We start from the raw sequence: 15295 nt of genomic DNA, 5'->3' as shown, positions 1-15295 counted from the left end.
GAATCCTAACGGCAGGCTGTCACAATTTTCGCTAATTGTTTTTTGAACAAGTGACAAGAAGATTCAGCGGAGTCTCAACACTTTCTATAGTGCAACGGCCACCAATATGTACCGCCTCTTTTTGCGTGACGGGCCTGACCAGAAAGACCTAAAAGGACATCTTACGTTCTGCCACAATCAGGATATAGATTGAATATAGGTAGTATGTTTGTTCTTTACAAATATTTATTCACAAATTGCGTGCGCAGAACATAAATATGCATTTGTTGTTGTCGTCTCGGCCACAGTGGCCGTGCATCACGTTCCCTCGTCCACCTTACTGGCGATCTCGAGCAGCAGGGCCTTGATTCCTGCCCAGGTCTCCTCACCGGTAGGCACGATCTGGTCGCGCGGCAGGGTGAACCCGTGGCGACCGGTGTCACGCAGCTCTACGGTGTACGCGTACGGAATCTGCGCCTCGCCCAGGGCCCAGTCGTCCGAGCCTCCCGAGGCGACGTCTGCAACAACGAAGATGAGATAAATTCGCGTAGGCGTAGGCCTGCGGTATACTTACACAGCATACTGGTGGATGTTCCAACGTTGTACTTGGTACCGTGAACCTTCTCTAGCGCAGCCGTGGCGACTCTTGCTGCGCGGGCCTGCACGGAACAGAGCGCTTGTCAGTGGCCCCCCTCTGTCCTGCTTATCATTCGTGACACATTAGACAAAGAAGAGGACAGTGACACCACAGCCACATTAGCGTTAAGTACAGACAAGATGCGGAAGAGAGTTGCACCTTCGAAATATTTACATATGTAACGTGTTGGTTATGTAGCCCCGGGTAAGGTTTCACAGGGACATGTCATGACATCATATTGGTGTATTGGTGCATTTCTGTTAAAATGATTGATGGTGCGAAGAAACCAAAATCACACAAGGTAATTTGGACAAGACGAGCGCTAGTCCAATCGATGTTTCCTTGCGTGGTTTGTCGATTGCGCAAATCTAGTAAAAAAAAGAAAAAAGAACGCCGTGTTCGCCGTGCGGGGGCGACGACGAAGTGTGCTCGTGTGGCGCGTGGTGCGCGCCGGTGTTCTGTGCTGCTCGGCGTTGGAGGCCAGCCGGTTCTCGCTGGACGCCCAGTCCAGAGAAATCAGATCGCCCGCTACGCCGTTCTCGGACCCCAAGGACATGTGTTCCTGCTGGGCAACCGGTCCAGGGAGCCAGGCGAGGTGGGTAACTCGTCCAGGGAGCCTCAAGGGCCTGTGTTCCTTCCTGCTGGGCAACCGGCCCAGGGAGCCAGGCTAGGTGGCGGCTTTCCCGGGTCACTGCCACGACCAGCCTTGCTGCCGCAGGCAAAAGTGGGAGCTACTGCGCGCGCAACCACGGCTGCAGGTCCCATGGTGCAGTGGGTGAACCCACGGTGACGCAGTCCGACGACCAGTCGACTCTTCGGGACCGACATCGGCCTAGACGCGTCAAGTGGCTCCTCCACACGAGGGAGCACGACGAGAGACAATTTATATTATACGAAAGACATTGTAGTAACAGCCGCAGGACTGCATGCATTAGTTGTAGTACCTTTTAAGCGCATGTCCAACGTGAAGCTTGTATTTTGTCCTGGTAATATAGATTCTGTGTTTGTGTGCACTCGGGTGGTCGATTGCGTTCCTTGGTGAGTGGTCCTCGGCCCAAACCTCATATTCCATCACACGAGAAGAAGGGCCACCGAGGGGCTCGAATTTTATTAACCATATCATAAGAAGCCAACAAACACAGACACCAAGGACAACATAGGGGGAATTACTTGTCCTTACTAATTGAAATAAATGATAAATTAGTGGAAATGAAAGTGGACGAAAAGGGAACTTGCCGCAGGTGGGGAACGATCCCACGTCTTCGCATTACGCGTGCGAAGCTCTTACCAATTGAGCTACCACGGCGCCGTTTTCCCATTCACTTTATGGGTTATTTATGTTTTACTACTAGAACTAACCCTGGGAGTGTTAGCCAGGGCATAGCCTCCTCGGAGGCTATGGCCAGGGCCACAACCCACAAACCTTGGCTGCGGATGTGGAACATCCTTTCTGGCGCAGGTGTGTGTCATATGAGGACGAAGTTTATGTACGATTCTTGTCGGGAGAAGAATTTTGACATCTTTTCCCTCAATATTAACATTAGATTTGTATTTTAATGCAATTAGCATTCTTTGGGAACTTGACGCACTTTCATGGGACTATATATCTCTGTTTCTCTAACCGTTTTCCCGCCAACTCTTTCACTCCAACCGGGGTCACTGGGTACCTGCAACTGGGTACGGTGCTCTTCTGTGACAAAGATCATTTAAGATTTCTGCGGTGCTGGGAGGTATCAAGCTCGTGGCTCGTATATTCGCACAATATTGTTTGAATAAATATTCACACAGGCGCGTACTTCACGGCGGCGCCACTACATGGCACGGCGGCTGCATAGACGCCTCATAGATGACGCGTTTCGGTGGTGGCAATATACGGTGTATCGCTACGTTGCTTCAATACTACTCGTATTATAACGTCGACAATCATAGTGAGATGAATTCTGTCGTATTTTTTTTCGATTTTATCTAAAATTGGCAGGGTCACTTTTAAATTTAGTATTTATTATTAATAATATATTTGTAAGGAAGAAGAAGTGCCGTTTAGCCAGGTGCATCTCCGGTGTGTGAAATACGACGAAGAAGTGCCGGTCAGTCAGGCGCATCACCAGCGCTTTTACGCACGGGGCTTGTCCTGACTGCTCGCAGGGTTCTGACTGCCGCACCGAGTTCGACCTCTCAATCCTGTCAATAAACACCTTGACATTTGGTGGAGGTGCGGGGTACGACTCCATCAACGCTGGAACTTCGAAGCCGAACCCTTCAATCATCTCGGCCCATGCCGGACGATCCAGCCCAGTCTTCTCAAACCATGCCTGACAATCCAGCCCAAGAAGCTGCAGTCACGGCACCAACTGTCATCTGTCCTGGCATGCAGCGTCAGCGGGATCCTGCGATTTTTGCGGGTACCGGTGATCAGGACGTCGAGGACTGGCTCGCCTCGTACGACAGAGTCAGCAGGCACAACCACTGGGACGATAGGGAAAAGCTCAACAACGTAATTTTCTACTTGAGCCACGTTGCGCACTTGTGGTATCGTAACCACGAATCCGACATCTCGACATGGTCGGCGTTCAAGACCAACTTCGCGGAAATCTTTGGTCGTCCTGCTGTACGTAAACTTCAGGCCGAGCAACGCCTGCGCGGACGCGCCCAGCAACCAGGTGAGAATTTCACCAGCTATATCGAAGACGTCGTTAATCTGTGCAACAGAGTCGACGCAACGATGTCAGACGCTGATAAGATCCGGCATATCCTCAAGGGAATTGAGGACGACGCCTTCCAGATGTTGGTCGCCCGGAACCCGACCACAGTGCCTGTCGTCATTGCGCTGTGTCAAAGTTACGACGAACTTCGAAGGCAGCGAGTTGTCACACGACACCCGCCCTCAGAATTCGCCCCTGTCTCAGGTCTGACGCTAGGTGTTGACGAGTCGCCTCTGATGCACCAGATAAAGGAGTTCGTGCGAGAAGAAGTTGCTCGGCATCTTTCCCTGGTGCCCTTTACGAACGCGCAACCACACTCCCCACTGACACGGGGGTTACAGACCGTCATCAAGGAGCAAGTCGCTGAGTGCCTGCCAGCTGCTATTCCACCGCCTACAGTCGCGGCGCCCTTGACATACGCTGACGTCGCTGCAAGGCAGCCCTTCGCTCTACTTCCACCTCTCCAAGCTGTTGCGCGACCGCCCCCGATTCCCTTCTCGCCGCCTGCACCACAGCTACCACGCCAGCCAAATCCTTGGCGCACAGCCGACAACCGCCCAATTTGCTACCATTGTGGTATTCCGGGACACGTTGCCCGCTTTTGTCGACGCCTTATGCACCCTACTTATGATTACCGCCGACCCATGAACAGTTACGCCCCTCGACAGCTACAATCCCCTGTGCCGCCAGATGAAACCCCTGTTCCCTACACTACTCGTCGTTCGCCATCCCCACGCCGCCGTTCCATCTCACCGATGAGACGCCGGCCAAGCCCTCTGCCTCAGGGAAACTAAGTGTCGCAGTTCCCGAGGCGAAAACTGCGTCCCCTTCGCTTTACCCAAGGCCTCGAAATCACCCCTGCAACGTAATTGATGTATACGTCGAAGGGATTCCAGCAATCTCGGTGTTACGCGCAGGACTTTGCCGACGGATAAGAAAAGTATAACGACGTCGCTTTCCGGACTGTATTTGAGTACTGCGAGCGCACAGCCTGTCGAACCTTTGGGAGCCTGCACTGCTCGTGTTGTAATCGCGGAATCTCTTCATGTCATTGAGTTCGTTGTCTTGGCGTCCTGCTCCCACGATGTCATTCTAGGCTGGGATTTTCTTTCGTCTAACAATGCCATCATTGACTGCGCCCGCGCCGAGGTGGAGTTGTCGTTTCCTTCCGCTGCAGCCATGGACCAAGATCCTGTGACGCCTACAAAAATGATTGTGGCCGAAGTTACCGATATCCCTCCTCAGTCCGCCGCCGTCGTTTCTGTCTTGCGTATCTGCACGTGACGCAACCGTCTTAATCACACCATGTGACTTGTTCGCCCGTCGCCGTTCCCTTCCGCTGCCCTTTGCCGTCATCGCCATCAGTGCTGGCCATGGTGTGATGTGTGTGTACAATGTGTCTTTCCTGCCGGTTACTTTGCATCGCGGAGAGTGCCTCGGTTACGTTCAAATTGTGGATTCTTCAATGCTCTTCGATGCTCCCGACACCGCGCATTCGACATCCCTCGCCGGGCTCGACAATGCGACTCGACCGCCGTTGGAGTGCTTCCAACCGTCAATCTCCGGTGATTTGACAACCACACAACGCGCGCAACTTGTCAGCCTGCTACGCGAATTAGCCGCCTCCTTCGACAGCCATCAACATTCTCTCGGCCGCACCACCACAGTGTCGCACAGCATCGACACCGGTTCGCACGCCCCACTCCGGCAGCGTCCTTACCGTGTCTCAGCTTCTGAACGCCGCGTCATCGACGAACAAGTGAGCGATATGCTTCGGCGTGGCGTGATTCAGCCGTCCCATAGCCCGTGGGCATCGCCTATTGTCCTCGTAAAAAACAAAGATGGTTCTATTCGCTTCGGCGTTGATTACAGACGTCTTAACAAAATTACGCGCAAAGACGTATATCCCCTACCGCGCATAGACGATGCTCTTGACTGTCTGCAAGGTGCCGAGTTCTTTTCCTCTTTGGACTTGCGGTCTGGATATTGGCAAGTCCCCATGGCAGAGGCTGACCGCTCCAAAACCGCCTTCGTTACACCGGACGGATTATACGAATTTAATGTCATGCCATTCGGCCTATGTAATGCGCCCGCTACGTTCGAGCGTATGATGGACAGTATCTTGCACGGTCTCAAGTGGCACACGTGTTTGTGCTACCTATATGATGTCGTTGTCTTCTCACCTGATTTCTCGACTCACCTCCAACGACTGCGAGAGGTATTAAGCTGTCTGACTAAGGCTGGCCTGCAACTTAACATCAAAAAATGCTTCTTTGCTGCTCGTACGCTTACCATCTTAGGCCACGTCGTATCCAAAGAAGGCGTGCTTCCGGATCCTGCAAAACTCCGTGCAGTTGCCGAGTTCCCCAAGCCCACTAATCTGAAGACACTACGTAGTTTCGTCGGCCTCTGCTCCTATTTTCGCCGCTTTGTGAAGAACTTCGCCATGATCATCGCCCCTTTGACTCAACTGCTGGCTGGAGACAACGCCCAGTCCGCCTGGTCGAAAGCATGCGATGACGCGTTCACGACCCTTCGCCATCTGCTCACCTCTCCTCCTATTCTGCGGCATTTTGACCCCGATGCCCCAACTGAAGTCCATACAGATGCTAGTGGAGTCGGCCTTGGGGCGGTTCTTGCCCAACGCAAAAGTGGTCTTGTGGAATACGTCGTTGCTTATGCTAGCCGCACGCTGACGAAGTCAGAGCTAAACTACTCTGTCACAGAAAAGGAGTGTTTAGCCATACTGTGGGCCCTTACGAAATTTCGACCTTATTTATACGGCCGCCAATTTGATGTAGTAACGGACCACCATGCGCTGTGCTGGCTCTCCTCATTGAAAGACCCCTCTGGCCGCCTCGCACGCTGGGCACTCCGTTTGCAAGAGTACGACATCCGGATTGTGTACCGCTCTGGACGCAAGCACACCGATGCCGACGCTCTCTCCCGCTCGCCAATATCACCTGACCCTGATCCTGACAGTCTTTGCCCACTCAACTTTGTCCTCTCAGCACTTGCCATCGATGACATGCGCTCTGAGCAGAGCAAAGACCCGTGGATTCCTTCGCTTTTGGAGTTTCTCTCTGATCCTACCACTGTTACGGCGTCTAGGACTCTACGGCGGCAGGCGCATCACTTTGTTATTCGCGACCAACTCCTATACCGTCGCAATTATCTCCCCGAGGGTCGGCAATGGCTCCTAGTAATACCGCGTCATCTTCGGGCTGATTTATGTGCATCGTTTCACACTGATCCCCAATGTGCACACGGTGGCGTGTTAAAGACCTACACCCGCCTTAGGCTCCGGTATTACTGGCCTGGCATGTACAAGTTCGTTCGGAAGTACGTCCGCTGCTGCCTCGACTGCCAGCGCCGAAAGTCGGCCCCTACTTCCACTGCCGCACCCTTGCAGCCGCTTCCTTGCCCATCCCGTCCTTTTGATCGGGTCGGAATCGACCTTTACGGCCCGCTTCCTTGTACTGGTGCTGGCAACCGCTGGATTATCGTTGCAGTGGATCACCTCACACGCTATGCAGAAACCGCTGCACTTCCATCTGCAACTGCCCAAGATGTTGCATCCTTCATACTGCGGCATTTTGTTCTTCGTCACGGAGCCCCTCGGGAACTTCTCAGTGATCGAGACCACGCATTTCTATCTGAAGTCGTGACGTCGCTTCTGAAGGAGTGTCACATCATCCACAGGACCACTAGCGCATACCATCCACAGACGAACGGGCTGACGGAGCGTTTCAACCGTACTCTTGGCGACATGCTCGCCATGTACGTCGCGTCCGACCATTCCAACTGGGACGCTGTGCTTCCGTTCGTCACGTTCGCCTATAATACTGCCACTCAAGCTACCACTGGTTTTTCTCCGTTTTTCTTACTGTACGGCCGTGAACCTTCCTGCACCATCGATACCATGCTACCCTACCAGCCTGATTCATCGGAATGTGTTCCTGTGTCTCAAGCTGCGCAGCATGCTGAAGAATGCAGACAACTCGCGCGTTGTCTTACCACCGCAAATCAGACACAACAGAAGCTCCGTCGTGGTGGCTCTGTTCCCCCAAGCTTCCCTTCCGATTCGTTGGTTTGGCTGTGGGTTCCACCTGTAGCTCCCGGCCTTTCTTCTAAGCTGCTCCCAAGATATCATGGACCTTACCGTGTAATTGCACAAATTTCCCCCGTGAATTATGTCGTCGAGCCTGTGTCACCATCCTCTGATCAGCGCCGTCGCGGTCGCGAAACGGTTCACGTAGATCGGCTCAAGCCCTTCTACGATGTTACCGTATGCTTAGATCGCCAGGATGGCGTCTTTTTCTCCGGGGGACAAATGTAAGGAAGAAGAAGTGCCGGTTAGCCAGGTGCATCTCCGGTGTATGAAATACGACGAAGAAGTGCCGGTCAGTCAGGCGCATCACCAGCGCTTTTACGCACGGGGCTTGTCCTGACTGCTCGCAGGGTTCTGACTGCCGCACCGAGTTCGACCTCTCAATCCTGTCAATAAACACCTTGACATATTATTTAAATACAGGTCATACAGACTGTCCAGTTAGCGGGAAGGAAGGCTTTCCATTATGTTCCCATTGCGAACCTTTGCCAATTCCTCCTTTTGAGTATGTGCCGTACATTGGAGGCAACAACAGTAACGACAAGAGGTGTATGCTCAGAGAAGTACGACATATCTGTAAATAAATTTAAAGCTTCTATACCTCTTGTGTCACAGTGGCACATGTCCATTTTGGCAGACTGGCCTAGAATGGGCACGCCGCTCAAGGTGGGGGGAATAAACAAGGAAAGCTTCGCTTAAAGAAGAAAGAAAGAAGGAAGGAAAGAAATAAAGGAGCTCCTCACGCCGCACCACTTTCGCGCAAAAAAAAAAAAAAAAATACTTGGCGCACGAATCCGTGCGGGCACTCACGAGCTCGAGGTAGTTGGCCGGCTTGAGTGCCGTGTAGCCCCACGGCGTGAGCCAGAGCTGCGAGTATGAGTGGAATGTGATGAAGGCCATGATCTCGCGGCGCCGGGCATAGACGAAGTTCGCGATCGCTTTGGTTTCCGGCTCCGAGAATGCCTTGTTCCCGGCGAAGACCTCCGAGCACGCTTTGCTGCTTGAGCCGCCCGCTGCGCACAACAGTTCAGCGGTGAGGCACACGAGCAGGCGAAGCGTTGTCTGCTTCCGTCGGGGACTGGAATGTAAAACTCATGCAACGGCAACAGACATGCGAGGAACAAAGTGCTCGACAGTTGTCTCTTTCGCTGTCGATACTATACTTGAACAATGGCTTGTACCACCCTTCAAGCCAGGAGTTGTATTACCGTGAATATACAGGGTGTCCCAGCTATCACGCAGCACGATTTAAAAAAAGAGGAACGGCGTTACGCGAAGCCAACCTAGTGCGTATTGTTTCCAGTACAGTGGAGTAGCCGCCAGTAATTTTTTCGTTACAGAGATTTAATTAATTAATTGTAATTAATTATCTAACTCGAGAAGTACTGTCCTAATTATAAAAGTGTCAATGAGAAAGTTGTAGAGCAACATGAAAAACTCCCGATACAGCTTTCTGTTGCTCAATACGTGCTACATAAATGTATTTTTTCCCAGTGTGAAAGAAGCCCGCGAAACCAGCATATCTGCAGCGGTACAGTCAGTATATAAGCCGACTCGTCCTATGTATGTTGCCTCCAGCGGCGCGAGTTTGCAATCCTGCTAGCCCTCCGCAGCCGCCACAGGGAGGAGCGGCGTCCAAACGACGTCTCAAAGATCTGTGACGTTCGGCGACGAACGGCCCCCCGCAAGTCGGTTGCACGAGCGCCCTTTGTTTCGGTGCCTTTTTATCGGCTGTGACAAGTCAACCGCCCACCACCAACCACAAAAACGGGCGAAAGAGCCAAAGTTACTCCATTGATTATTAAAAATAAGACGCGACAAAAATTTTGGCGGGTTGTTTCGATCCTTTCCGCTATCTTGCTAACAAATTATATGTAAGAGAAATAGAGGACGCATATGTTAACAAACCTACTCTTTGCGAACCAATATGAACCAAGCCAGAGAGCAAGATAAATTACCCGAGGTTCTGGTTTTGTTCATCACTGGCAACTGACGGCTCTCCCTGCCATTGCTATTTTCATTCGAGATGTTTAACAAGCTGGGGCTGTGGTAACTAAGATGATGCCTTGTTCAGTTTGAGCACATGTGCCATTATTCCAGGCTATAGTAGTGACTTCTTCATGCGCAAGAAACATTTAAATTTTATTGAGCTCACTTACTTAGACAAAACTTCGCGCGTAAAATCATTGGGACGTCACGGAATACAGAGAAAACCCTCTATTCTATGTCATCTCTGTGTGAAAATTCTATGTGTGAATCTATGTCTATGCGCCTCCTCCACTAACGGCCGACTCTTACACTTTGATCATCTCCATTCTTCGTAAGTAACACCGATAAATTCGTTGAAAGTCTTTATGAATAAGGAAAACTGGGTGCACCGTTTCAAAATTCACTCGATAATGCTTGGGGAAGCAGTGGTGGCGACGTATGGATATTTCTCGTGTGTAATGCGCAGTCCAGCCCATCACGCTTCCCAGCAACATGCTACCTGTTCAGTTGAGCACCCGTACCACCCCAAGCGTCGCGTTTCGGGTTGCACGGTCAGGACATAGCGACGGCCGTGCAAGGGCGTGATCCGAACACTGCAGTTGTTAGCAAAACATACACGTTGCTGCACGAACATTTGGAGGAGTTGTCATATTTTCTCCATACCGTCAAGAGAAAATCAGCGGCTATACGGCAAAGTATGACTCTGCGCACCCTAGTGAACAACATTAAGGCATATGCAGACGTGTGATGCTCGGTCCATGGCTTCCTGCGCCCGCAGTACGCTTGCTTTCAGATGCCTTCGTATACTCACAGCTCCATTTGAAGCCGAAGTTTCGGTTCGGGTCGGCACCGCGACAGATGAAGCTGGCGGTTGTGGACCTCGTCTTCCGCCACAGCCGGTTCTGCAAGCAGCCGGTGCCATTGATATGCTCCGCGTCGCTCACCGACAAGCGAAGCGCTCATGACTCACGAGGATGTGCGTGTACTCGTAGCCGTCCGGGTTGGCCACCGGTAGACCGTACACGTCGAAGGTGTCCAGAATCTTGGTCGTGTCATTGTCATTGCTGTAGCCGCTCACCAGCTGGGTACCAGAGGAAAAATGACACGGGCTCAGGAGTTCGCGTCGTTGCGGACAAACCGCCACCGACGGACCACACTCGATTGGCCTGGGGGCCGAGTGGTGCATTACGGCCTGACCATGCCCGCACTTGGGGGCTATCACTGCGTCGCCGCTGTTTCAAATATGCAAACGAGAGGTGCAAACCGGTCCCCCAGGTTTTCCCTGACCCAATAGTGAATCCAACACGTCCGTTGTTGCCTCTTTGCCTCGCTTGAGCTTGGATGAGGGACCGGTTCGAATTGTTCATCTTGAATGCTTTTTGGGTGTGTTACTAGCTCTTACAGAGGCCAACCAGCGCCTTATGCTGGTGTTCTCATGCTTGTGCAGGCTTCTTGCACGCTCTCGCTTCACAGAGCAGTGCCTGGCGCCAGTCAGAGTCGATTTGCAGCGTGTGCCATGATCAAAGAGTATATAATAAGTTGTGTGCGCAGCTCAAAGCCGAAGTCGGCTAATAGGCAGGGGTTGACGATGGCCGGACGTATTGCCACCCATAGTCAGGGAAAATCTCGGGTTTCGTCGCGTATTTGCCGAAGCTCTTGCGATGACCAAGAGCTCGGGCGAGAGACAGCTAAGGACGAACGTCTTCCCTCCTTCCCCACTCTTCATTTCCACTTTTTTGAATTTTATTTATGCAAAGACACGATGCATACAAAACGGTCGGAGATGCTCTGCTGGCATTGTGAAATAGTAACGAACGTTAGACATTAGCCGCTTCGTTATAAAACAACGAAATCTGCTGCAGCAGTGCTTTGGAGGGGTTTTTATCTGTCTGTGCGAAAACGTGTGCATAAACCGCCATCGTTGTTTGTATTAATGCACATTGCACTCATGGAATGTTCTCATGCGCAGCACGTGTATTTAAGAAAAAGCCGTATACTTCTTGAACAGACAGGTGGGTAGCGGTTGGCTTCATTGTTAGTGTACTGTGCTGCTTGCAGAACTACGCCCTTAACCATGTCCGTGGGCTCTGCATGCGGACACGTCATAGGCCTGCGTGCATTTCGATGCGACCGAATGTCATTTGCGGACATTCAACGACATTGTTTCTTTCATATAAATATCGTTATGCTGATTGCAAAGAAAAACAATTAGGCGGAATAACTAACCTGGCGACTGTGCAAAGACGGCAATACATGTCTCTGAAACGTGTAACGATAAAAGCGCGGACTATGGTCAACAACTCGTGCATACGAACCTCTTCAAGAATGTACATGACTGTCGCGGGGGAAATCCACTCCCTGGCGTGCATGCCACCATCCAGCCACACAGCTCTTTTGGCTCGTCCTGACGATAGCTGCGCAAGGAAGCGATGAAACTATGGGAGTGTATACAGAGCTCCACACCGCGGAGCGTAGAAAAACACAATGTGCCGCTGCCCTCAAAGCCAATGTTTTGAACAGTAGCAGCACACATCTCTTTGCGATGCAAATCGAATTGATGGTGAACTCGAAATCATATCCCTCAGCTAAAATAAGTAGTCTTGTGTATCAGTTGTGTTGCTTGGCGTGTAGGAGTATTTGCAAAACAGTTTCTATTGAAATACTTATGCGGTAATAAAAACATGCATTTTATTAAGAGTGAGTGAGTGAGTGAGTGAGTGAGTGAGTGAGTGAGTGAGTGAGTGAGTGAGTGAGTGAGTGAGTGAGTGTGTGTGTGTGTGTGTGTGTGTGTGTGTGTGTGCGTATATATATATATATATATATATATATATATATATATATATATATATATATATTATCATTTTATATTTTACCTAATTCACTTTTAATTATACCCTTAATAACACATGTAGCAATTGCGACATTGAAGCTGAGCAGTATATATAGTCATGTATATTCTGCAAAAGTATATATAGCCCAAATTCTGCAAAAAAAAAAAAAGAAGAAAAAAAGTGCAGTAGCGTTTCAGTTAACATTGCTCCGAACTGCTAGAGGAACGCTTGTGCGAAACTATAATCTGGAAGACTTATTTATTTCGTAGCACATTTTATACTCTTGAGATTTCTGCGAAGCAGAAATCTCAAGCTACTTGGACATCGCGATTTCTGGTACAGGTAAATTTCCGCCTCTTCAAGAAATCCAATTGAAAAGTCACAGGCGATTATTAAAGATCTGTAAGAAGTTAAATATAACTCCATTGTGGTTTCTTTTAAAGACACCACAGGTGTTTTATTTGTTCAAGCACATGCAATGTGTGACGCGCAAGCAATGAAAGTAGGCACAGTTCATTTCTGGATGATTTCCTGAATATTTTCTCGCTTCACGTATCCAATGCATCAGCTATAGCGCAAAGTTTATGTACTGTATCCGTTCTAGACTCACCTTGACAAGCTTGAGATCACGGTTTTCAAATGATTTTCCTATGGTCATGACGTTTACCAAGGACTTTCTTCGCAGACCAAATGTTTGCAAATGGTTGTGGATCTTGCCGGCAGGATATAAAAACAGAAAGTGAAATTATAAACAAGTACAGTTTAATTCACATGCAGTTGATCGCAACCCTAAATACACATGCGCAAAGCATAAGAATACGGTGACGTTTGTAGCGGTGGTTAAACGCATCTAGCCATGGTTTCTCATGTCGCAGCGAAGTTTTCTTGTACGATACTGTATCTACTAGAAGTTACATAAACATCACTAGCTAAGCTGGCCAGCCTTTAGGAGGCACTTTATTCCTGTTTACGTAACTTCAATACCACAGTGTGCTACTCCATCGGTCGCCCCCCTTCTTGATTTTATATCTACTGTGTGATTTTAGATACTTGGTATCTACATCAATGAGTTCAACTAACATTTGCATGTATACTTGTAGAAAAATAAATACCGAAGTCTGGGGCTGTGTTTTGTAAGAGTTGTATTCCTCCCATTCATTCATTCATTCATTCATTCATTTAGTTATCATCAGGGATCTTACGGCATTAGAGAGAGGAACGGGTACAATGTTAATAAATACAATACGATTGACAGCCAAAACAGGAATGATGCAACAGTTTTGTAATTACTTACAAACGAGGGCACGCATTCACAAAACCTTCTTACGCTAAAATTTTTTGTAAGAGAAAATTTCAGCCAATCCTGATGCTCGACATATTATTAGCGAAGGCGGTTAGCCAATGGCAGAGAGCACTTACGAAAGTAAAGCTTTGCAAATTCGGCCCCAGGTTCGTAGCATCACTTTTAAAAGCGTTAATGCCTCTAATGGCGGCCAGATTGTGTGGAAGGCGATTCCAACACAAACATGTGCTGGGAATAAATGAGTCGTGATAACATTTAGTGTTTGAGAATAGAATACTTACTTTATGGTAGTGATCAATGCGTGTGGAAGTCTAGGATGGTTTTGTTAGTAGCCTATTGAGTAATGAATTGTGATAATAAGTCTTATAAAATAAACAAAGGCGGTATGCTGTTTTTGGATGAGAAAGGCTGGGTAACGAAAGGTGTCCTTCATAGCTGTAAAGACTAGCGGTTCGATGATAGTTGGAAATAATAAAACGTGATGCACGGGTTTGTACCGCGTCTAAGCTTGCTATAAGTGATTCGAGAACACGATTCCACATAACTGCTGCCTACTCAAGTTTAGTGCGGACCAACGTGTTATAAAGCTGTAATGTGAGGGATACATGGGCCTGAGAAAAATCTCTGCGGAGGCAACCTAACATACGACTGACATTGTCAGTTATGTAATCAATGTGAGTTTTCCAAGATACGATGTGAGTTCCAAGATACGAGATGTACTGTACGCACCAGGGTATTTATATGAGCATACAAATTCCAAATCATTGTTTTTAATGGGATAGACTGCGTGAATAATATGTTATCGACAAATATGCATAAATTTGCAATTGTAAATGTTTAATTTCATGTTCATAACTGGCACCATTCATAAACCCGGTCAATATCAGTCTGCAGGATTACTTACAAACCAGGGCACACCTTTCAACTACGCACAAACTTTACTATCCAAATGAAAACTATGCAATTTAGAAAGAAGGATTTATGTGTTGTTTTGTCGGATGCCTTGGAAAAACCTAAGAATATGCTGTCTATAACGGACCTCTGGTCAAGAATGGAACGTAAGTGGTGAGTAAAACGCAAACGTTTTGTTTCATGCGCTCGCGAAGAAGCTTCTCCGGAAGGAACGGGAGGAGCTGCCGAAGGAACGGGACGAGAACGGGAGAGGGACAGAATGTTCAGATTCTGCGACATCACCCGCTTCTACCTAAAGTCCAGGTGCAGATTCCCACCTCTTAGCTCCAAATTTGACAGATCTCAGGCGGTGGACTGGAGGCGACTTCAAACCAGAACCTTCCTCAACCCGGTGCACCTACATCGCATCTACCCCGAACTATACCCAGATGACTTGTGTAAACTATGTAGGAGAGAACACGCTACCTTAGAACACATTCTATGGGATTGCGCACATGTACAAGATAAAAATGCAGTCTCCTCAGAACAGCTTGGGGTGCGGTGGAAAGCCGCGCTGATCAGCTCAGATCTGCAAGACCAACTATGGGCCATCAAGCGAGCTCGAGAGGCGGCGGGGAGACAGGGTCTCTCTACCGCCCCTGGCGCGGCCTAGGCCCAGGCCTCAATCCGCTGGTTTCAATAAAGTTGTTTCACTCACTCACGAAATTGTTTTGCGGAATCCGTGTTGATCGTTACTAAAAAAGTAATGCCTTCTAGAAAGTTGAGAGGAAATATGAGAAGAAAAAACATGTTCCGTGATTTCGCATGGTATGCTGGTAATTGATACGGGTC

At 49.2% G+C, this 15295-nt stretch overlaps 1 protein-coding gene across 1 annotated transcript; it reads right to left on the bottom strand.

Moving 5' to 3' along the window:
• Window positions 1-276: 276 nt before the first annotated feature.
• LOC119451312 (carboxypeptidase B) lies at window positions 277-12955 on the bottom strand. Its single transcript, XM_037714483.2, has 7 exons — window positions 12860-12955; window positions 11734-11832; window positions 10389-10499; window positions 10230-10320; window positions 8240-8442; window positions 554-638; window positions 277-497 (listed from the first exon to the last, which is right to left on the bottom strand). Exons 1-7 carry the CDS (start codon window positions 12905-12907, stop codon window positions 298-300), a joined length of 837 nt encoding a protein of 278 aa, XP_037570411.2. The 5' UTR covers window positions 12908-12955; the 3' UTR covers window positions 277-297.
• Between the last annotated feature and the right edge of the window lie 2340 nt (window positions 12956-15295).

This window comes from Dermacentor silvarum, chromosome 1, assembly GCF_013339745.2.
Source record: "Dermacentor silvarum isolate Dsil-2018 chromosome 1, BIME_Dsil_1.4, whole genome shotgun sequence".
Classification (NCBI taxonomy): Eukaryota; Metazoa; Arthropoda; class Arachnida; order Ixodida; family Ixodidae; genus Dermacentor; species Dermacentor silvarum.
Note: the sequence above shows the minus strand (reverse complement) of the source record. Positions and strands in the feature narration are given on the sequence as shown.

Bases quoted from the DNA above. Each gene is read 5' to 3' on its own strand.
- LOC119451312 (XM_037714483.2), bottom strand. From the start codon at position 12,907: ATGACCATAGGAAAATCATTTGAAAACCGTGATCTCAAGCTTGTCAAG. The intron at 639-8,239 runs GTGAGTGCCCGC...TGTTCCGTGCAG, and splicing joins CGGCCAACTACCTCGAGCTC to GCCCGCGCAGCAAGAGTCGC. The intron at 498-553 runs GTAAGTATACCG...TCGTTGTTGCAG, and splicing joins AACATCCACCAGTATGCTGT to ACGTCGCCTCGGGAGGCTCG.